At 35.8% G+C, this 24270-nt stretch overlaps 2 protein-coding genes across 3 annotated transcripts in view; both read left to right on the forward strand.

Annotated features, from left to right (window-relative positions):
- Positions 1–3738: 3738 nt before the first annotated feature.
- On the forward strand, positions 3739–4602 carry LOC138892772 (uncharacterized). The gene has a single exon (XM_070176509.1). It carries the CDS (start codon positions 3739–3741, stop codon positions 4600–4602), a length of 864 nt encoding a protein of 287 aa, XP_070032610.1.
- A 5962-nt stretch (positions 4603–10564) lies between these two features.
- Positions 10565–24270, forward strand: part of LOC104098619 (uncharacterized) — a 46226-nt gene continuing 32520 nt past the window's right edge. The window contains exons 1-8 of one of the 2 annotated variants that reach the window (XM_009605403.4): positions 10565–10727; positions 11187–11501; positions 12309–12547; positions 15600–15756; positions 19920–19997; positions 20330–20404; positions 20524–20643; positions 22030–22194. In XM_009605403.4, the coding sequence (XP_009603698.1) occupies positions 11193–11501; positions 12309–12547; positions 15600–15756; positions 19920–19997; positions 20330–20404; positions 20524–20643; positions 22030–22194 (1143 nt within the window). In that variant the 5' untranslated portion in view covers positions 10565–10727; positions 11187–11192. The remainder of the gene's footprint in view (positions 10728–11186; positions 11502–12308; positions 12548–15599; positions 15757–19919; positions 19998–20329; positions 20405–20523; positions 20644–22029; positions 22195–24270) is intronic. The other variant, XM_070175086.1, reaches the window with a different exon arrangement.

Genomic DNA, 24270 nt, shown 5'->3' on the forward strand with positions numbered 1-24270 from the left:
CACAACTATAGCAAGAGGACTCTGAAGGTTATTCTTCATTCAATCTTCAAACTTCATCCTTTTGGTCATTTCACCAATCCTATCTATTTTCAAATCATGATATTCATATTTATCATGCCTCAAACACCTTCCACTTTCATTATATTTTGAAAATATTTTAGTCAAGTTATTAGGATTGTAATTAGCCGTAATTAACGTTTACAATTTATGTGATTTTACAGCAGGAAAGACAACAACTGTCAATAACAAAGAAAGATTGCCTCTTCTTTATCTAGTGCAGACCTAAAGTTTTTAGGAAGAATTCACTGTTAATTAGCTTAAGACTAGGACTTCAAGCTATGATAGAAAACTTGTATGATGTAATGAATATGTTAGTTTGATACCTATCTAATTTTGGTCATAAAGAAAATCATTGGCTGAAAAACGAGTTTGAAGAAGAAGAAGATGATGATAATGATCAAGAGAAGGAAGTAGAACAAATATTATCGGAAAAGTAATCTTTTTTATTGCAAAATTTGTATTTTCCAGCAAAAGCATTTATTTTAACTTAATATAAAGAACATTTCACGCTCGAATTTTGAGTGAGAAGCACGCCATGTCAGTATCTCATGTTTAATAGACACACTTTGAGAAAAATAAGATGTTCAATAAGTCATATGTTGAGAGTACTCAAGTCTATCTAACTCTAGTTAGCTTAGGTAGAGTTAATGTTATTAGTGGTTAAGCAAGTAGTTAGTTAGTTTATGTGATGTGTATAAATAGAACAATAGAAGAAGAAGCAGCTTGTACAGTACCATTCTTTCTCAGTTAATAATAGAATCTATCTTCTCGAAACTTCCTTCTCTTCTTCATTTGAGCTTCATCTTCCATAGCCATGGAAGTTAACATGGTATCAGAGCTTGCATCGCCGATCTAAGCTCAGTCTTTCGCTCGCTCGTTCTCTGAGTTACTTCAATTCATACACACAGTGTTGAATTGTCTCAAAGTGACAGAGTATTGAAATTAGAGCTTCTTTGAAATCACTCAAAATCGGGTTGAATTGGACTCAAAGAAGCTGAAAATGACAATTACAAATGAAGAGAACAATCACTCACCTACAAATGCCTCTCTGATGACCAGTGCAACTAGATTCACCACAGTCGATCACAATCACCCTCTCTACCTACAACCTACAGATACTCCAGGTAGCTCTCTTATTTCTCTTCAATTGACTAGTTCACACAACTCTGCCATATGGAGTAGATCTATGCAAATTGGTTTGTTAGGTAAAAGCAAATTAGGTTTTGTTGATAGAAGGTAAGGCTGGCAAGTGGGCCGGTCCAGGATCGGGACCGGCCTAGGACCGCGATCCATATGGGTAGTGGGCCTATACGGTCCTAACCGTTTAAGACCGGGATCGAGGGGAGGTGGGCCTGTAAGTGGGTCGGTCCAGGATGCGAGGCCCGCGAGACCGGACTGTTTGGGACCGGGACCGGACCGATCCTAGTGGGCCTAAACGGTCCCAACGGCCAGATATTTTTTTTTAAAAAAAATGCCCATTTGGCCATTTAAAAACTAGTCGTTTGGTCTGCCAAAATAGCCATTTAACCCTTCAAATTTTGTTTTAACCCCCAAATTTTTTATAATTACACTTTTTCCTATTTTTAACTATAAATACCCCCTCATTCTTTTATTTTTCTCATAAAATCATCAATCTCTCTCTAATTTTCTTCTATAATTGCTTAGATATTTTTGCATTAGTGATAAAATAATGTTAGTTTCAATGGATGATGCTACTAGTAACACAAATGTTGTAGCCTTGCTTACCACTACACTAAGTCCTGCATTTAGTAATATTTTTCATGTTAGATGTATTTGTCATATTTATAATTTAATTATGGGTGATGGTATGCGAATTTTAAATGTTGAAATTGAAAATATTAAAATAGCTCTTAATTGGCTTTTTTATTCAAACTGTAAAAGTAGACTTAGAGAATATTTTAAAAGATGCGATGAATTTGGCCTAAGAGAAAGAAAGGTTCCTAAACCTTGTCCAACTAGATGGAATTACATGTATGGAAGTTTAGTTGTTGCATATGAATATAGAAACCCCATAAACTCAACGTTTAATGCTCATGTAAGTGATAATGATAAGCACCTTACAAATGCGTATTGGGCTAATGTTAAAATGCTTGTAGATTTTTTAGAAAAATTTTATATTGCTACAAATAAATTTTCTGGGCAATATTATCCTACTATTTCTAACTGTTTAGTTTATATTGCAGAACTTGCAAATTTGTTTGATCATTTTTTAGAGGGTGGGGAAATTTATCAACTTGCTATTGATTATATGAGAAAAAAGTTTAAAAAATCTATTTTTCCTATTCCCCATATTTATGATGTTGCTGCACTGTTAAATCCTACGATGAAATTAGGAGGTCCTCAATTTTGGTATGAACTATTTATAATGGTTTAGCACTTGAAGATGAGGAGTTGTCTAAACTTCCGGACGCAATAGCCTCAATTAAAATAAATATTCAAACTATTTATAATGTTTATTAAGTTGCATTAGATCATGCTAGACCAAATGTTCCAACTCCTTCTTCTTCTAGTTCTCAATCATCTAAAAGAACTGTGGGAGTAAGAGCACTTAGTGCTTGGGCGGGGTTCAGGGGTTCTCAAAGTTCTAGTACTAGTGATTTTTCACAACTAAATGAGCTTGAAATTTATTTGTCACAGGGAATTGAGGAAGTGAATCTCGACGGCTCCTTTAATATTTTGGAATGGTGGAAGGACAAAGAAAAATACTTTCCAATTCTTTCAAGGATGGCCCGAGACATTTTAACTATTCAAGCTTCAACAGTGGCATCAGAGAGCGCTTTCAGTCAAGCAAGACTTCAACTCGGTGATTATAAAGCGTCTATGAGGGAGAGCTTGGAAAAATCAGTACTTTTCAGAGATTGGAATCGTTCGGAAATAAGAAATTTTGGACTTGCTGAATCACAATCAGAGGTAGACGAAACTTACGAAGAAATGCTAGCTAAACTTGCGGAGGATGCTGCTTCGCCCGGAAGCGGTGATGACCAAGCTTCTTTTCCGCCACCACCAACGGAAATCCCTCCGGACCTTGAAGGATTTATGAAATTTGTAAGAGATACCATGTAACTTATATGAACAAAAATTAATATGTAACTTGTATTTTGGCACATCTTGATTAGTTTATTTTTCTTCTCAATGGTGGTATTAGCACCTTGTTGTGCTCATTCCATAGTGGGGAGGAAGATTAAGAAAAATATTGCCATTTTTTTAATGCTGTAATAAAATTATAACGCATTGCTTTGAATATCTCTTTAAAATATTTTTGTCTTTAAATTTGAATTAAAGAAATTTAGGTCATAATTCTATAATATAATTTACAAGGAATTGCCTTAGATATTTTTATTACCATTTTTTTTCTCTAACTTCTATAAAAAATTTTAAAAAATAAAAAGTATATGTTGGGCCCACTTAGGCCTGGGACCGGCCCACTTAACCCGGAACCGTTAGCTCGTGGTCCCGGTCCCGGGCCGGTTCCAACAACAAGCCCGCGAAGCTCGGGACCACTTAGGATCGGCCCCCTTAGGAGAGGTACCACGAAGCCCACTTAGAACCGGGCCCGGCCCACATGCCACCCTTAATGGAAGGTACCCTAAGTCTAAATTTGAACTTGAATTACATAATCAATGGGAAAAGGTAAATGTTGTAGTTTTGTCTTGGATAATGAATGCAGTACGACCAGGATTGCTAAGTAGTATTGTATATGCATTCAATGCTCACAAGGTCTGGGAAGATTTAAAGGAAAGGTTTGATAAAGTGAATGGCTCTAGAGTCCTTCATCTCCACAAAGAGATTCATACTCTTATTCAGGGGACTATGACTGTTGCTGATTACTTCTCTAAGCTTAGAGATTTGTGGGATGAATTTGATGCACTCATGCCTTGCCCTGGGTGTCCATGTCCTGAATCTAAGAAGTATGCTGCTCATTTTGAATATCATAGACTTCTACAGTTTCTCGTGGGCCTAAATGATTCCTATTCACAAGCTAGGAGTCAGATTATGATGATGTCTCCAGTTCCTAACATCAACAAAGCCTACTCTTTGCTTGTTGATCTTGAGAGTCAGAGGAGTCTGGCAAACTTTACACAGGTAGTGCAAGTTGCAGAAGTTGCTAAAGGTAATGCAATGTTTAGTAACAGAGGTCCAGTAGCTGCAAGGGGAAATCCCAGGCCTCAAAAGAAGATCCCTCAGTGTGAGTACTGTCATTGCAAAAGACATACAAAGGAGACCTGTTACAAGTTAGTTGGTTACCCCTCAGACTTCAAGTATAAGAAGAAGGGAGGTAGTCCTGGAGTATATGCAAACTATGCAGGTCCTGCAACAGGCCATGCCCCTAGTGATGCCTGCAAGTTCACTAACAACAATCCACAAATGATCTTTGGAATGCAAAATCAGCAGAACCTCCAAATACCTCAGCAACCTGTTCAACACCCTACTCCTTACTTTACACGTGAGTCATATCAACAACCACAATCAGTGCTTCAGAAGTCTATTCAACAGCTTGCTCCTTTCTTCACACAGGAATAGTATCAACAAATTGTTCAGTTGCTCAACAAAGGAATGGATGAAGGCACTTCTTGCAAGACTGTAGCAAGAGGTACTCTGATTGCCTTGGTATCCCAATATGTTAAGACTAGATGGATAATAGATACCGGAGCCTCCAACCACATGACATCTACCCTACAGTTGTTATAATCTTCTCAGCCTGTTCCAGAGTCTGAAAGAAACAAAGTACATTTACCCACAGGAGAAGTAGCATCAGTCACACACAGAGGGAAATCATCTGTGTTTACTAATCAGGACATCAGTGATGTGTTATATATACCTGATTTCAAATATAATCTGCTTTCAGTATCTAAACTTACCAAGGAGTTACAGTGTTTAGTGGCATTCTTCCCTGACTTCTGTATCTTTCAGGATCTCTACAGTGGTCAGGTGAAGGGGATTGGTAAGGAGGAACTGGGTCTCTACATACTGCAGGGAAGCTCACTGCAAGGAAGTTCATTACCTACTACAGCTAAGTCTTCAGATAATGTAGTTAATGCAGTCAATAAAAGTTGTGTTACATCTGATAGTGAAAACAATAATAGTGTTGCTAGTGTTTCTGATTCTTGTTCTCTATGGCATATGAGATTAGGTCATGCTCCAATTGAGGTGATTAGAAAGCATGAGTTTCTCAGTAAGCTAAAACCTTGTGATCAATCATTTTGTACTGTGTGTCATTTGGCCAAGCAAACAAAATTACCTTTTCAATTGAGCACTACTGTTTCAAAAGCTGCATTTGAATTAATATATTGTGATGTTTGGGGACCCTACAGGGTACCAACATATGATGGAAAAAGGTTCTTTGTTACAATTGTATATGACTTCACCAGATACACTTGGATCTGTCTAATTGTTTCTAAGTCAGACACCATAGTTGTACTAAGAGACTTTCTGAATAAAGTGAAGAATGTATTCTCTAGTTCAGTTAAGACTCTAAGAACAGATAATGGAGGTGAGTTCTTTAGCCATGAGGTCAAAACTCTTATGTTTGAATTTGGGATTAATCATCAAAGCATATGTGTCTACACCCCACAACAGAATGTGATTGCTGAAAGAAGGCATAAAACTATCCTAAATATGGCTAGATCCCTCAGATTTCAGGCTACAATACCTCTAAGGTTCTGGGGAGAGTGTGTGACCACTGCTGTCTATCTGATCAATAGACTACCCTCAAGAGTCACTGATGACAGATCTCCATTTGAAATATTGTACTCTCATGCTCCCTCACTGTCTCATCTGAAGGTGTTTGGTTGCCTATGCTATGCTGCTACTCCTACGATGGTAGACAAGTTTGCCTCTAGAGCTGTGCCTACAGTGTTCATGGGATATGCTACTACCCAGAAGGGGTACAAATTGTATGATCTTCACTCTCATAATTTCTTAGTAAGCAGGCATGTAGTGTTTCAGGAGAACCTGTTTCCTTTCAAGTATATGAAAGCAGCAGGAACTCCAATATTTTCAGTCCTGGATCTTATGTCTTCTGATGGTGTACACTATAGGAATGAGAACAACCATGCTCCATGTCCTACTACTGACTTACCTGAGTCACCTACTATCTCTTCTCATCCCAGTGAGATTCCTGCACACTTTACTGATACATCAGAGGCAGAGATTGATACAGCTGACCAAATCTCTCTATCACCAGGTATTGAACATGCTATATCTGAGCAAGTCCCTTCATCATCTGCAACCTCTCCAGTGGGTCCTCGCAGGTCTTCCAGGCCAAGTAAGCTTTCCCTATGGTTACAAGACTATGTAACCAAAGGCTTCAAGCAATCTTGCATATATCCCCTATTATCATATGTCACCTATGACCAGCTCAAGCCAGTATATCTACAAGCCCTCTCTGCTTATTTAGCCCTGTCAGAACCAAAGACATTCAAAGAAGCCTCTGCTGACCCAAAGTGGATACAAGCTATGCAACTGGAGATAGCTGCTTTGGAAGACAATAATACATAGAGCATTGTTGACCTGCCACCCGGTAAGGTGCCAATTGGCTGTAAGTGGATCTTCAAAATTAAGTATAGAGCCTCAGGGGAGGTAGAGATATATAAGGCTCGTTTGATTGCCAAAGGCTACAGTCAAAGAGAAGGTCTTGACTATAATGAGACCTTTTCCCCAGTAGCCAAAATGGTGATAGTCAGGACTGTGGTAGCTCTTGCTGCAGCTAAGCAATGGACTATCTATCAAATAAATGTCCACAATGCCTTTCTTAATGGGGATTTACTAAAGGAGGTGTATATGCATGTTCCTGAGGGGTGTAACAGCCGGGTGGGGGGTCCTTGAAGGTCTGCAAACTTCACAAATCCCTATATGGTCTTAAACAAGCACCTAGACAATGGAATAAGAAGCTGACAGAGTCACTGCTGCAGATGGGGTTCCAACAAAGTCACTTTGATTACTTCTTGTTTACAAGGAAAATAGGTAGTGATCTAACAGTGATCTTAGTTTATGTTGATGATCTACTCATCACAGGCAATAACCAATCTCTACTGAATCAAACCAGAAAAGATCTACAAAGTCAGTTCAAAATGAAGGTTCTAGGTAAGTTGAAATTTTTCCTAGGCATTGAGTTTGCAAGGTCCAAGAAAGGGATTGTGATGTGCCAAAGGAAGTATGCACTTGAAGTCTTGAACTCATCTCTGAGTCAGGGCTAGGGGGAGCAAGACCAGCAGGAACACCAATTGGGGTGAATCAGAAGCTAACTTCTGAAGAATATGATAGGTGTATAAGAGGTGATGAGGAGCATGAAGATAAACTACTCAAAGATCCAGGAGGGTATCAAAGACTAGTGGGCAGACTTCTGTACCTAACCATGACAAGACCTGACTTAGCCTTTGTTGCACAAGTGCTAAGTCAATATATGAACTGTCCAAAGGAGTCTCATATGGAAGCAACACTTAGAGTAGTAAGATATCTAAAAGAAGCCCCGGGTTTTGGGCTGTTGGTGCATGCACATAATACTAATAAGCTAAGTGCTTATTGTGACTCAGACTGGGGAACATGTCTGTAAACCAGGAGGTTTGTAACATGCTATTTGGTAAAGTTTGGGGATGCACTAATATCTTGGAAGTTAAAGAAACAAGAGACAGTGTCTAGAAGCTCAGCTGAAGCTGAGTTCAGAAGTATGGCTTCATGTACAGCTGAAATAACTTGGCTTATTGGATTATTCAAAGAGCTTGGAGTGGATGTGGAATTACATGTGAAGCTTAAGTGTGACAGCAAGGCTGCAATCCAAATAGCAGCCAATCCAATTTTCCATGAAAGAACCAAGCATATAGACATTGACTATCATTTCGTAAGAGAAAGGATTACACAAGAAATACTGAGAACTGAGCATGTTACAACCAAAGAACAACTGGCTGATCTAATCACAAAAAGTCTAGGAAAAACATGATTACTTGCTAGGCAGACTTGGAGTACAGAACTTGTTCAAGCCATTGGCTTGAGGGGGAGTGTTGAGAGTACTCAAGTCTATCTAACTCTAGTTAGCTTAGGTAGAGTTAATGTTATTAGTGGTTAAGCAAGTAGTTAGTTAGTTTATGTGATGTGTATAAATAGAACAGTAGAAGAAGAAGCAGCTTGTACAGTACCATTCTTTCTCAGTTAATAATAGAATCTGTCTTCTCGAAGCTTCCTTATCTTCTTCGTCTGAGCTTCATCTTCCATAGCCATGGAAGTTAACATCATAGACATAGTTTAAGTGTCTAAAATAAGAATCCAAATAAGTTTAGGGACTATCTCGCTAGCTAGCCTTTCACAAATTCTTATTTGTTGTATATAGAAAGTCTTATATTACCCTTCTATTTTTTACTTTTGTTGGACTCAATATTATTTATTACCTAAGTTTTGGTGATCATCTAATATAAAGCTATTGTATATTATGATTTGTTAGTAATGTCAGGACTCAATTATGAACACAAATAACGCAGATATTGAAACTATCTTTAGTTATATTGACTTTAACGTGTAGAAATTACATATTTTCATTATTCTGCCATTAAAGAACATAAATTCAAGACTTGAGGATGAAGAAATTAAAATTGACAATAATTCAAAAGGATATAACAATATTATAAAAAGCGACGAATTTGAAAAAAAAATCACTAAAATTATGATTATTCGACCATTCATGAATATTACTTCATTGAAATTACAAATAAAATTGAAGCATACTATTGTATTATTGTTATATACTATTATAATATATAAAATGTGAATCGTATACCTGATGGTATACGAAAAACATACCTGCTGAGTACTTTATAAATATTTTTTTCTCTCAATATGTATACAATGTGATTTTCAAACAAGGGATTCATTTTCGTATATATATAAATTTTTAAACTTATTTACCCGATTTTAGCTAGATGTTTTACAAAATATATACAAACATGTAAAAAAACTAGCTAAACTTATCTACCCGATTTTAGCTGCTTATTCAAGTTTAACATAAAAAAAGAAAAGCAGAAAATTGAAAGAAAGAGAAAACATAATGGAAGGGCTACTCATCGTATGAAATAATATATTGATATAACAAGTAAAGTATTCAAGAACTCTCACGCTCAGAAGAGAAAAGCTGCGAAAATGAGAATGCTGAGATGAGGAGAGATATGATTAGGAATAGAGATATTCGGGACAAGGTGAGAGCGACCATTGAGGTTGAGAAGATGAGGGAAAGGAGACTGAGATAGTTAGGGCATGTGAAGGGAAAATGCATAGATGGCCTACAAAAAGGTGTAAGAGGTTAACAATTCAGGTCTAAGGAAAGGTAGAGGCAGGTTGAAAAAGTATCTAGGAGAAATGATTTGACATGACATGACACATTTTCAGTTTACCAATGACATGACCCTATGTAGAATGATATGGAGGTATAGGATTATGGTATAAAGTTAGTAGGTAGTCGAGTTTGGAAAAACCGTATCTGCTCTGTATTTTTTCATATCATCATCATCGTCGTCGTCGTCATCGTCGTCATCATCATCATCATCATTTTTTCTCTTATATCTTATTTTTATATTTCTATTACTACGCGTTGTTTCTCTTGTTTTGATTATCTTATTGCTTTGTTATATTGCTGTAATTATTATTCTTGTTTTTATTAGTCTCAATATGGCTTCTTCACGATAGTCGAGTTTGGAAAAACCGTATCTGCTCTATATTTTTTCATATTATCATCTCATCATCGTCGTCGTCGTCGTCGTCGTCATCATCATCATCATCGTCGTCATCGTCGTTGTCATCATCGTCATCGTCATCATCATCATCATCATCATCGTCGTCGTCGTCATCCTGCTCCTCCTCATCATCATCGTCGTCGTCGTCGTCATCATCATCATCATCACCATCACCACCATCACCACCACCACCATATCATCATCATCATCATCTCTCTCTTATATCTTATTTTTATATTTCTATTACTACGCGTTGTTTCTCTTGTTTCGATTATCTTATTGCTTTATTATTTTGCCGTAATTATTGTTCTTGTTTTTATTAGTCTCAATATGGCTTCTTCACGACTGTTTTCCTTTTCAGATCTGCTAAAGAATACTTGTCTTGAACGGAGGATCTATCAAAAACAACCTCCGCCTCCATAAAGTAGGGGTAAGGTCTACATACACAATGCCCTCCCCACACCTCATATTGTGGGAATACATTGTGTATGTAATTATTGTTATTATAAGTAGTATCGTACCAATAATCATATAACAGACTAGGTCGGCAACTGCTATGATGAAGATAAATTTTAGGCGTGAGAAAGAGGGGGAGAAAATAGGAAAGATTAGAGTTTAATATATTATTTCGTATATAGTTAATAAATTATATATTAAATTGTAATTAAATTAAAATCTCTTAGTGACTAAATAAATTTCTAATTCGTGGGCCTGATGGGCATAAACGTAAATCTCCCTAATATTTATACATTGATGGACTTTCTAAACGACAGCGTTCCAAAAATTTATAGTTTTTCCAAATACCCAAAAACTAAACTCCGCCTTGCCCATCCTGTCTTTTGCTCATCCTTGCGCTACTCTTGTATTGATCTGCAACTACAATTTCCACTCGAAGCTTCCTCCATTATAGCCACCACCAATCGCACAAAGGTTATCTTTTCCTTTCTTACTTCTTAATACATCAGTATATTCACAATTCATGTACTCAGATATGTACGTGTAAACTACCTTCTGCTATTGTGTTTTATTATGTCTTTAGTCTTTTGATGTATCGATTTCCTGTCTTAAATGTTTGACTCTTTTCATGAATTTTTTTTATGGATAATGTTGTTATAATGCATTTAAATAACCCAAAATTCACCGAGTTTTTTTTTTTTTTTTTTTTTGTGATTGTGGTAATTCGTGATGATCAATGGAAAACATTAGTAGTGTTACAATCTATTATTAAGGATTTTTGTTTATTTAACAGTATTTAATATCTAAATCTTCATCGTTTTTCCATAATTTTTTCTGGTGATATTGTTATAATCTGATAAGTATAAAATCATCTTCTTTGGATGATTCCTACTTATAAGGTGTATGCTTAATTGGATCATTTTGTATTTTTAGAAGAAAATGAGGCAGAGGTCTAAAGGTTCTGCACAATCTAAGCCATCGAGTATACCTGAGACAAGTAATTCCGAGGACACTGTGGTTCTGGTAGCTAAGAGGTCAAAGTATGTGATTTTGGCATTGTTTGTGCTAGTGACATATGGAACTTGGTCTGTGTATCAACATCAGTTTCTCAATCTTCCTAAGCCTCTTGGTGCTGAAGAAGTTGGTAAGAGGGGTTTCTCCGAGCATGAAGCCATCAAACATGTTAAAGCATTGACTCAGTTGGGTCCACATCCTGTTGGCTCAGATGCATTGGATCATGCCTTGCAGGTATACCAGTTTTTCAGTTAATCAGTTGAATTAGTTTCATTTTGAAGGGGACCCTTGGAGCAACAGTGAAGTTGTCTCCGTGTGACCTATAGGTCACGGGTTCGAGCCGTGGAAGTATCCACTAATGCACATTAGGGTAGGCTGTCTATATCACACATCTGTGGGTCCCTTCCCCGGACCCTGTGTGAATGTGGGATGTTTTGTGTACCGGGCTGCCCTGATTAGTTTTAGTTTCATTTTCTGAAAGTTGTTATTTATTCTCTGAAAGGGAAATCGTATGTCCAACTAGTTCTTATACAACAACAACAACTATGTCTCAGTGTCAAACAAGTTGGGGTGTAACTAGTTCTTCTATTTAGTTTAAGCAGAGAAATGAAAAGAAATAGTTTTGAGGCCCTAAAATCTATAGTTGAAGGCTTTTCTTCTTTGGTGTTAATTGTTATAGAAGAAAAGGAAGGGCCATTTACACTTGGTTGCTTATAGACAAAAGAAAAGGAGAAGGTGGTTCTAAAACATTTATTTCTTTAGACTGTTAGGCATAGGTATAACTGCATATTTAGCATGACTACAGGTGATCTGAGGGTTCTCTTTGAAATACATAATTCCTAGGTAACAATTTTTTTTTTATAATTCTGTGAAAGCTAGTAGCATAAAGCAAAATCCTAACAAGTGTTACCATTGATCATCACCAATTATTGTGCTTAAACACACATAGAGGGTTTTAAATTCATTTTGATGATTGAGAGTGAAATCTCAAGTTTTAGAAGTTGCTAATTTTCTGTGCTCTGTCTCTTCTTTCTGATGCAGTACGTCTTGCAAGCCACAGAAACTATTAAAGAAAAAGCTCATTGGGAAGTTGACGTAGAATTAGATCTTTTTCATGCTAAATCTGGCGCTAATCTTATGGTTGGTGGACTTTTCAAGGGGAAAACTCTTGTTTATTCAGATCTGAATCACGTTGTACTAAGGATCTCGCCGAAATATGCACCTGAAGCAACAGAAAATGCTATTCTAGTGTCTTCCCACATTGATACTGTGTTTTCCGCGTATGTTTCTCCTAAAACATCCTTTTCATTGAATTTCAGACATTGTATTTTCTTTGCATATATATATATATATATATATATATATATATACTAGTATATCGGAAAATGTTAGAGAAAAAAATATAATAAATTATTATCGTACTTGCTTGACCACCTCATATTTTTATAATTTGATAAATTATAAAATTTAAACCATTTGATCCACGGTTGTTGATGATAAGGCAACTAATGTAGGAAAAATTATTTTATACACCCTAAATTGCCGTAAGATCTTGTGTTATGTGCAATGAGATTCAAATATAATTTAACTTACTACGATTAGGAGATTTTATTAAGTAAAAGTATGCATTTATAATAATGAGTAAGTAACAAAAGTGCATATGTAATCAAATATAATGTATTTTATAATTTTTTATAAATACTTGATGCTAATAAGTTTTTACCCTAATATACATAGAGTGCAAAAAATCAATAAATTTAAGTGCTACTTTAATTCCTCCTTGTTTCTGCATCCAAAGAAAGCATGCATTAAATCCTTGAACATATGCCAGGGAAGATGTTCATCGCAACACTTCAATCAAATGGTTCTCTCTTACCTTGTGATAGACTTTGACGAAGCCCATCATATCCCTCAAAACACAAATCCCCTCCCTAGATAACTTAGTCTCGTAGCTTTTATGAGCAATTTTTATTAAGATTGCACATCTTTCCTTTCCTATAATTCAATATATAAATCAAGCTCTTTGAGGAAACAAATGGGGGAATGGCTTGGATACAGTGGATTTGGAGGCGTTCTTCTAGAAACCACAATCTTCTCGAGATAAGAATCATAAACTACACGAACCTGATTTCCACTGCATACTACAAACTTCCTTGGCTTAATTTCAATTTTTAGAACTCCGAGCCTGAGAAAGAGCCGAAAGCAATCAAAAATTAAACAAAATTATATTTAATTGCTCTATTCTTCCATTTGAGTTCAGCATGAAAACTATATATAGCTTCACCAGTAACATACCAATTCAACCGCCAACCCCCCTTGTTGATAAATGAAATCACATTTGTAGTTTAGAAAGCTAGCAAGTAAAGTTTAGCTCACCTTGGAGATTAGTAATTCAGGAAACAATAAGAATTACGCCGCAAGTTGGACCTGACTATATGAATCCTCACTAACCTAAGTCCTATCTTCCATCAACTTGGAAGCCACCCATTTTATCCCATTTTCAAATGTGATACCTAGTACAGTGAAATAAATCAATTACACTTGTTATATAATAGTCTCCACTCACTGTATTACAAAAAACATATGAAAAAGCTAACTAACATACTTACCTGACAACGGATCAACAATTAAAGAGTGTAAAAGTCAAATTATTTTTTTCATTCAAATGTCAAGAACATCTCATAACTTACAAACGAATTACTCTCCTACCCATGTATTCTGAAAATAATTCACGAAAAGGGGGCTTCATTATCTGTTATCAATATGTAATGTCACTGAAGTAACCATAACCATCACATTTCTTCTATCTCTCATAGAAATTGAATATCGAGGCACATATCAAAAAAAGAGAGAATATAACTATGATTGAGGGACAATTGGAGCTTATTCATGAGTTGCAACAACAGGTTTAACCTCATTTTTAATCTAGATTTTCAATGGGTCTATGGTAGCTTCCTCAGAATATCAAGTAAGGCCATTGAGAGGTAGGGAACGATCCATATACATCCAATTGAGCTACTGCAAAAAGTACAAAAAATATCCAAAAATCAAAAAACAACAAACACAAAATTATAAGTTCTTATCTTCTTGAATTTAGTAGTAAATGCCCAAAAAAAAAAAAAAGAAGGGAAAAAGACAGAGAGCGCGACAAAGAAAACCTAAGAAAAATTTGAAGAAGATGAATGAACAAAAAAACACCCTAAGTCCTTGGGGATCATATATTATATATGTCTTGTAATATTCATCTGAATTCTCTCAATCCTGAAATTGATAGGATGGTAAAACCCAAAGTAGTGATGAGAGGAATAGAAACTTCATTAAATTTCGTTTGTGTCTCTAGATGTCACCCAACGGTGAACCTTTTTAAGAACTTTTACAGTAAGCTTACAAAATATTTAGTACTGGTTCAGCTCTTTGTTGCTTATTGTCCCGACTCCAGTATTCCGTCCAGGCGAGTCTTATATATTTCTTTTATATAAGGTGCTCACTGATACTTTATTATATTCTATTTGATCATTGAAATACCTTTTTCTAGAAACTATGGATATATGACATAAAAATTACATATAGAAAAAATATTTGCAGAAACTAAAGGGGAAATAGTACAAAGTTGTCAAATTTTACATCCTTACATATAGAGAATTCTGATGGGAGATAGAAACTAATAAGTTCCATAAATTTGTAGCCCATAAAAAATTATATTATGGGCATGCTATAATCTTCTTCGCATAGTATGACCCACATTGAAATGAAGATTTATAAAGATGAGAACTTACCAGATTAATTCTTTGAAGATATTGACGGAAATGTTCAAAACTTAGACATGGAATCACAACAAAAATATAGGTAATAATTTGATAAAGAATAAAACATCAATAATCGTATTATAGCAGTGGCTGGTTTAGTGATTCAGATAAGCATTTTATCTTTACATGAAATTATAGGAAAAACATAAATAACATTATTCTCGCAACCTACCCTCCACAATAATACTACTTAAAGGATGGTATGCAATCTAATTAAGGGAAATCCGTATAACGTAATACAAAAAAATTATATGATATATGCCTTTTCTGTTTGACCTTTTAAATGTTTATGAACTGGTGCAACTTATTCTTTTACAGGTTTTTTGTTGCTTTCTCTATGATGTCAAGAACATGATAAAGAACCCCCTTTTTTCTTTTCTGTTATCTGTTTTATCTTAAACTGTTATTGATAGTTTAAACTACCTTTACTTTAATCCAATGATTCAAGTGTTTCTTTCACCTGCATGCAAAGTTAAATTGGTGCTTGCTAATATTGGCCAATCATATTGGTTGTATTTTACTTTAGTGAAGGGGCTGGAGACTGTAGTTCATGTGTAGCTGTTATGCTGGAGCTTGCTCGAGGAGTGTCTCAATGGGCTCACGGCTTCAAAAGTGCTGTAATTTTTTTGTTTAATACAGGAGAAGAGGAGGGCTTAAATGGTGCTCACAGCTTTATAACTCAGGTTTTCTCCCTTTAAGACTATCATTATTCCTATATATACGCATAAAAAAAAGAAGAAAAGAAATTCTATTTGTCTACCAGTTTATTAAACTGGAGTAAATGTCTTCAGTGAGTGCTGATATTATGATTTCTGAGCATTATTTGCATGGAATCAGTAAGCAAACAAGAAATCAAAGTTTTCCATTAATATTTGTTTTCATAAATAAGGTTTTTCATGAACAGTAATGTGCATAACTTAGACAATGCTTCAAGAAAAGCATGACAAGTGGAAAAAGCACCATCCATTTCTGTGCATAATTTGTACTAGGTGGATGTATAGGATTCATGTAGTCGGTCCAACTAATTTGTGACTCCGGTGTAATTGATTGTTTGACTTAGAAGGGTCTAAAAGCTAAATTTTCCACCCATGGTATTACCATTAGATAGTTTATGTATATATTAGTATGTTTAGTCCCACATTAGAATTGGAGTAGTATGTATTTGTAGAGTGTAGATATAGATAGGCTCCTTGTATTATAGTAAAAGAATATATATCAATAACATATTTTTCCGTGCTATTTCTCACATGGTATCAGAGCTTTTAGTGAGAAAATTATTGCTATACATCATTCCAGTGACATCCGGGAAGAAAGACTTCACTGCCGGGCAATTTAACACGGGTATACCACTGTTCTGAGGTTTCGCTGCTTCCTAGGGGTACTGCGTATACACCAGTACCACCAATAGGATCAGATTACTCATGCGACCATGAAAAAAGATTACTCTTTTGGAGCACGTGTTTTGTTCATAACGGTACTCCAGAAAAATATAAGTTAGTTCCTCGTGCTCTTAAGTGCGTATTTCTGGGTTACTCGAGAACGCAAAAGGAATATCAATGCTATTCACTTGACCTCCAGCGGTGCCTTATATCTGCTGATGTACCTTCTTTAAAACTCAACCAAACTTCACCCGTCCAGGTGATCACTTAGACATTTCTAAGGTGTTACCAGTACCATCTTTTGGAGATTCAGTCACTATCTCCCCTTCATCTTCCTCCACAACTGTAGCTCCACCACCTACAGCTTCAGTTCCATCACTTAGAGCTCCAGTTCCAGCTTCACCACCTACAACTCCAATCCTATCACCTATAGCTCCTGTTCCATCACTTATAGGTCCGGTTCAACCTTCTACGGCTCCACCACTCCTGACTTGTCATTGCCGTCAGCGTCCAACATCAGGTCCAAATGATTCACGTCCTGTATCAGATCCTTCACCTATTGTGGACTTTTCTCCTTCTAGTCTACTGATCGCACTTCGAAAAGGTATTAGATCTACTCTTAATCCCAATCCCATTATATCGGTTTGAGCAGTGTTGTGAAAAGCGCTCGCTTCAACGCTTTTAGCGCGAAGCGAAGCGAGGCGTCGGGTGTAGCCCTCTAGTTGTGTGAAGCGTATTAGGCAGTTGGATGCGAGCGCTTCTGCCATAAAAGCGAGAAGCGGTCGTAAAGCGAGAAGTGACAGAAGCACTCGTTTTTTGTGTTTAAGTCACTGCTAACGGTCAATTTAAGGGAAAAAAAATAAAAAAAACTCAGTTCTTTTATCACAAAATCAGCGAGCAGCAGAGTAGCGACATCAACGACTAGGGTTTTCAGCACTCTTCAAGGTTCTTCAAGTTCAAGGCTCCGGTATGATTTCTTCTTCCTCCTCCTCCTTTTTAGTTTTTATATTGAAGTATTGAACATTTTTTTACAGTTATATGTGTTGTCTGTGCAATATTTATTTTAGTATTTTTTTTTAATTCCGCTTCACTTCAAAAAAGCGAGCGCTTCGCTTCACGCTTTAAGCGAAAAAGGGGCTTGTCGCTTTTCCTCGCTTCATGCTTTTCACAACACTAGGTTTGAGTTATTATCATTTATCATCACCCCATTATGCCTTTGTGTCATCGTTGTCCTCTATTTCTATCCCTAAGTCTTCAGATGAACCGCTATCTCATCCTGGATGTCGACATGCTATGATCAAAGAGATGTCCGCTTTACATGTTAGTGATACATGGGAGCTTGTTTCTCTACCTCCAGGTAAATCTTGTTGGTTGTCGGTGGGTGTATGTAATCAAAGTTGGTCAAGATGATCAAATTGATCGCCTTAAATTCTGCCTTGTTGCCAAAGGCTATACTCAGATTTTGGGCTTGACTACAGTGATACTTTCTCTCCCGTGGCTAAATAGCATATGCCCGTCATTTTCTATCCATGGTTGTTGTTCGCCATTGGCCTCTCTACCAATTGGACATTAATAATGTTTTTCTCCACGGTGACCTTGGGGATGAAGTTTATTTGGAGCAACCACCTGTTTTGTTGCTTAGGAGGAGTCTCTATGGTTTGAAATAGTCTCCTCGAGCATGATTTGGTAAGTTTAGTACAATTATTCAAGAGTTTGGCATGACTCGTAATGAAGCCAATTATTTTATGCTTTATCAGCATTCTGCTCAAAATTTGTGCATTATTTGGTAGTTTATATTGACGATATAGTTATTACCCGGAATGATCAGGATGATATCACTAGTTTGAAGCAACATCTCTTTCAGCACTCCCAGACTAAGGATCTGGGCAAATTGAAGTATTTTCTAGGTATTGAGGTTGCTCAGTCTAGTTCAGGTATTGTTATTTTATTGTGGAAGTATGCATTAGACATTCTTGAGATGACAGGAATGACGGTTCTAGACCTATTAACACTTTTATGGATTCAAATGCTAAATTTCTGCTAGGACAGGGGGAGCCTCTTAGCGATGTGCAAGATATAGGCGGCTCCTTGGTAAGTTGAATTACCTCACATTGACTAGACTTGACATTCCTTTCCGGTGAGTGTTGTAAGTTAGTTTATGGATTCTTCGTGTGATAGTCATTGGGATGCAATTGTCCGAATTCTTCGATATATAAAATCAACCCCAGGCAAAGGACTATTGTTCGAGGATCGAGGTCATGAGCAGATCGGGGGATACACCAATGCTGATTAGGCATGATCACCTTTTGATAGACGTTCTACATCTGTATATTGTGTTTTAGTAGGAGATAATTTGGTGTCTTGGAAGAGCAAGAAACAAAACGTGATTGCTCGGTCTAGTGCATAAGCAGAATATCGAGCAATGACTATGGCAACATGTAAGCTAGTTTGGATAAAACAGTTGCTCAAGGAATTGAAGTTTGGTGAAATCGTGATAATCTAGCTAAGCTGCCCTTCATATTGCATCAAATTCGGTGTTCCATGAGAGGACTAAGGACATTGAGATTGACTGTCACTTCGTTGGAGTAAAGATACTCTTAGGAGATATTGTTACAAAGTTTGTGTAGTCAAATGATCAGCTTGTAGATATTTTCACCAAGTCTCTTACTGGTCCGCGAATTAGTTACATTTGTAGCAAGCTCGGCACATATGATTTATATGCGCCGACTTGAGGGGGAGTGTTAGATAGTTTATGTATATATTAGTATGCTTAGCCCCACATTGGAATTGTAGTATGTATTTTGTAGAGTGTAGCTATAAATAAGCTCCTCGTATTATAGTAAAAGAATATGTATCAATAATATATATTTTCCCGTGCTATTTCTCACAACCATAATTTCAAGAACAGGATTTATATTAGTCTTCAACATGTTATACAATCTTGGTCAGTCCATGCTTTTGGAAACAACTTAGTCCATACTGTGTGTGTTTATTACATCTATGGTGTTTCTTTTGCTCCTTCCTATTAACGGGCATATTCTAGGATGCAAGAATAGATTAAATTACAGGATGTATTGTATTCAAGCGCACTTGAATCCAATAATGACAGCGATTGACATTATGGATATCTGCCCCACACAAAGTCTAGTTTCCAATGCCTTTTTTATTTTCATTTGAGACACTCATGTCGCGATACTTGACACACCAGTTTGATATTTTTTTTCTTCTTTTCTTTGGGGTACAACGTGGATTCTCTAAAAGTATAAGTTGGAAGAATGGTGTCCATGTCTATGCTACTTACAGTTTCTTTATGCATCTCTTACATCAACTTGTGCTTTTAACTGAATAGGTATTTTCAGCACTCACAAGCGACGTAAGTATCAGCAGCAGAAATTAACTGCTAAACTTTATAATTTAAAATCGAATTATGAATTTTGTTAACTTGTGTATTTATTTCATTGATGTAGCACCCTTGGAGTGATACTGTAACAATGGCTATTGACTTGGAGGCCATGGGTGTTGGAGGGAAGTCAGGAATATTTCAGGTTAGTATCTACCCTATTACATTCCTTTTTAATCTCTATGTTTCATTTGATTACTGAACAGTTGGTGTATGGATGTGTATGAGATAAAGGAAGCTGCTGCTTTTCTTTTCTTTATCTCCAAAATTTTGGTGACGAGCTAATTTTGATCAAAGTTGCATCTATAGATTTCTCTATTTTTCGAGGATCATGATTGAACTTATTTGGGACAAAGGGAGGTCTTTTAGGCTCTTGCTCTTTTCAAAAATGTTTTTCGTCAATTGATCGGCATATAAGTTCCATTTCTGTTTATCTTTAATACTTATTTTTAGCTCTTATTACTCTTTAATTAACAGGCTGGTCCTCAGCCATGGGCAATTGAAAATTTTGCCTTGGCAGCAAAATATCCATCTGGCCAAATAGTTGCACAGGTCAGTTTGCATTATCCAAAGAGAAATATATTTTCTGAAATCTTTGTTGTAGCATTCATGTTAGTAAACCCTCCAGGTTGAGGTTCTGAACTTACATTTCACTGTCTTTAGTGCTGCAGGACGTATTTAAATCCGGGGCAATAAAATCTGCTACCGATTTCCAAGTGTACCAAGAGCTTGCCGGTCTTTCTGGTCTGGACTTTGCATATGCTGATAATACTGCCGTATACCACACAAAGGTATTCACTATGCCACCCAATGACTAGTGCAGGATAAACTAGTATACTACCTTACTGGCAATCAATGGTATCTCTACTAATAGTGCCCTAAGAAAGGAAAGCTTGCAACGCTTTTAATTCAGATAGTATGCTAGTCATCAAACTTTTCCATAGTTTATGAACAATTTGTTGTCTGACTTGGAATTTTGACATTTTTGAATAAGTCTGAGACCTTAAAAGAGAAGCTTCTGTAATTTTGTTGCATCAGTAATTGTGCAATGATTTTGTTGCAGTTGAGGGCCCCATGTTTCGTGACATGTCAACAGAACATATTAGCTCATTCTATGGCTGATGCACATAGTTATCCGTGACTTTCTCCGGACCTAGGAGCACTAAGTGTTTCAAGCATCATAATGTATGAAAGTACTTGTTTTATCATACTGTATGAAGCATTCAGAAAGAAAGCTGATTAGATCTTCTAGTATTATCTTTTTTACCAAATCTATAAAAGGAAGCTGCTGATGAGACTGTGAACTTCATTATGAACACTTTTCTAATTTGCGTATCGGAAATGAATTCCAGGGACCTCTTTTTCTATTTATGGTGATAAAAACAATATCAGGAGTGTCCAGTGTTATTAAAAGCAATTGATCCGTCACTTAAACTGATGAGGTCATGCAAAATGATGGGTCTTTGGTTTGTACGGGTGAACAAAACAACTACAAAGAAGAATGCACTTCCCACAGTAGGGCGCAAAGCAATTCGAGCAAGAAGCCGTCCCTTCTTTGATTTTGATTTAACGGATAGAGGAAAAGGAGGATAGCGTAGGGCCTTTTGCTAATTACAACAACAACAACAAGAACCCAGTATAATCCCACTAGTGGGGTCTGGGGAGGGTAGTGTGTACGCAGACCTTACCCCTACCCTAGGGTAGAGAGGCTGTTTCCGATAGACCCTCGGCTCCCTCCCTCCAAGAGAACTCCCCACCTTTTGCTAATTGAATATTATAATTCCTCCCGGGATGTGTCAGTTCAAGCTGATTATCAATATCGTTACTAAAGAAGTTATATATATAAATGGCTACGTAATATTGAATATTGAATCTTTAATATTTTCTTTTGATGGGGTTGTTGAATTAACATTTTAATGATATCTAATTGAGTTGTGGGATTAATATTTTCATGGTTGCACATTGGAAATCGAAATATGTAATTAGTTTTTATGTTATAAGCTATGTCCCCATTGTTAGGTAATTTTTATAAATTGTGCGCTTTAGTTCAAAGAAGTGTGCGTTTCTTCTCGCTTAAAACCACAGGAGGCTTGTCACTTGTTTGAGCTTTTTTGCTTTTAAAAACAAGGGGAGAGTCTGTTATTTTATCTTACAAAAATGGTACTTTGTGCGTGCAGAATGACAAATTAAAGCTTTTGAAGCCTGGTTCTCTTCAACATCTTGGAGAAAATATGCTTGCTTTTCTGCTTAAGGTTGCAACTTCTGCTCATCTTCCCAAAGGCAAGGCGACAGATTCCCGTGGAAAATCTGACCAGGATACTGCTATATATTTTGACATTTTGGTATGTTTACGAACTGCAATTTTATTGTTTAACCTTTTGATTTTGGGGTTGTTAAATGTTTGATAAATTTTTCTTACCTCGCAATTTGGTGTCTACTGCAGGATGAATTATAGTATTATTGATGAAATAAAATAGAAAAAAAGATGGGTACCTTAGATCCTATAATAACCAGTCAGATGAGGACTTGACTTTTGTGATCATTTGATAACTACTTAGAAAGCCTTTTGCTTGATTGATAGTTCTGGAGACATTATTTGCTTTCATTTTGGTAATCACCTAGGTCAATTTATGATAATTTTCTCACAATGTTGAGTATAATGGGACTTTTTCACCAGGGCGCATTTTACAATTGAACCTAAATGTGATAAAAAAGGGCAAGGGGTTCCATCATATCGTTGCTTGGATGTGGCAGTATTTCTAAATTATTGAATATTAGATGAAACGGAAACAGCGTGAGACGGATAATGAGGATTCATATATACGATCCCAATTAGTTTTGGATTGAGGTGTAATAGTATTAGTTGCTGTTTGATAAAGTGCATAGGCAACAAGGATATAGAATATGAATTTTGACTTGGGTTACGAATTACTTTGACATCTCTTCCGATGGAAACATCACATTTAGGCCTCATTTGTTTTTATTAAGACTAGTCTCAAGTTCGCGCGATGTGCGTGTATCTTGTCTCGATGAGTATAAATTTATTTAAAAATTATGCTTGAGTTATAAAATAAAAGTGTAAAGTTCCTGAATCATTAGTCAATAATTTAACTTAAAATTTGTTCCAAATTTATAGTATCATACCTTCATATTTCGTAAGTTATCATACTTCTTTTTCAGTTTCAGCAAAAATACATAATCCTTAAAAACTTATATAGTGCTGAAGGAAAAAACTTAAAACATAACAACAATAATTTACGAATTTCAAATGAACACAAAACCAAAATGCAACAAAAATCAGAAAAATACATTCAAAAAGGATATTGAAACAAGCTAGTGAAGGAAAAGAGTTCAAGTTTAATATGAAAATATATTTTAGTGCATATATACAATTCAAAAGTAGCATGGAAGGAATTTATATGGTTATTATACATTATTCATATAAGAACATAATTTATATAAGGTTAAATTTTAGTTAATTTTGGTTAAATTTAATTAATTTCAAAATCTTAAAATGTAAGAACTTAGATCAAATAAGGAGAATTTAGTTAAAAAATATTTAGTTGATCTCAAAATACCATATTAGAGAAAACAACATTAAAGAATCATACTTAGTTTGCGATGAAAATTTTATGTCCCAAGACTACTTTTTACCCGTCTTCTTGACAAGTAGTGGCATCCAACGCTTAGCCTTAATTTGTTTTCCAACTTTTAGTACTACTAATTCTACTTATGTTACATATTTCAATTAGGAAAGAATTTATGTAAGGTAAATCTTAATCGATTTTAAGGTCCTAAATATTTCAAACAAAGAAAGATTTGATAACCAAAATTTTAGTTGATATCAAAGTCCTAAATTTTAGGAATATAACTTAAATTACAATTTTTTCACATGCGAAATCTATTTATAAAGGGTAAAAAAGGTGAACAATATTTCGTTAAGGGTCTTCGTGCTTTTAATATAGTATAGATTAAGACGTCTGAATTTGAATATACAACTAAATAATTAATATGGTGTCTCTGGATCTGAACACTGAATGATTAAGACTGTTTGTTTTTAGTATCTGAATATGTACAGTTTATCTATATTTAAACATAGCATATATAAAATTCAAATAAAATAGTTAATTAACATTATTTCAAATTCTAATGTTCAAACATTAAAAACAAATTTCTAATAACGAAAATATAAAACTATCAAGCATTTCCTCTTCCTTGCATTAGCTGAAGTGCAAGTTCTTCACGCATATTATTCATAAATTGCGAATTTCAGCTGTCTATCTGGGTCCATTTGTTTCATCCAATACTTGTTCGTGTTCTCCTTCTTCCTCAAATATTACTTGAGGTAAATCATATTTGATTAAACAAGTCATCATTTAGTCGCTCTTTTATGATAAAATTATGAATTGCAAAACTAG

The sequence above is a fragment of the Nicotiana tomentosiformis genome, chromosome 5, assembly GCF_000390325.3.
Source record: "Nicotiana tomentosiformis chromosome 5, ASM39032v3, whole genome shotgun sequence".
Taxonomy (NCBI): Eukaryota; Viridiplantae; Streptophyta; class Magnoliopsida; order Solanales; family Solanaceae; genus Nicotiana; species Nicotiana tomentosiformis.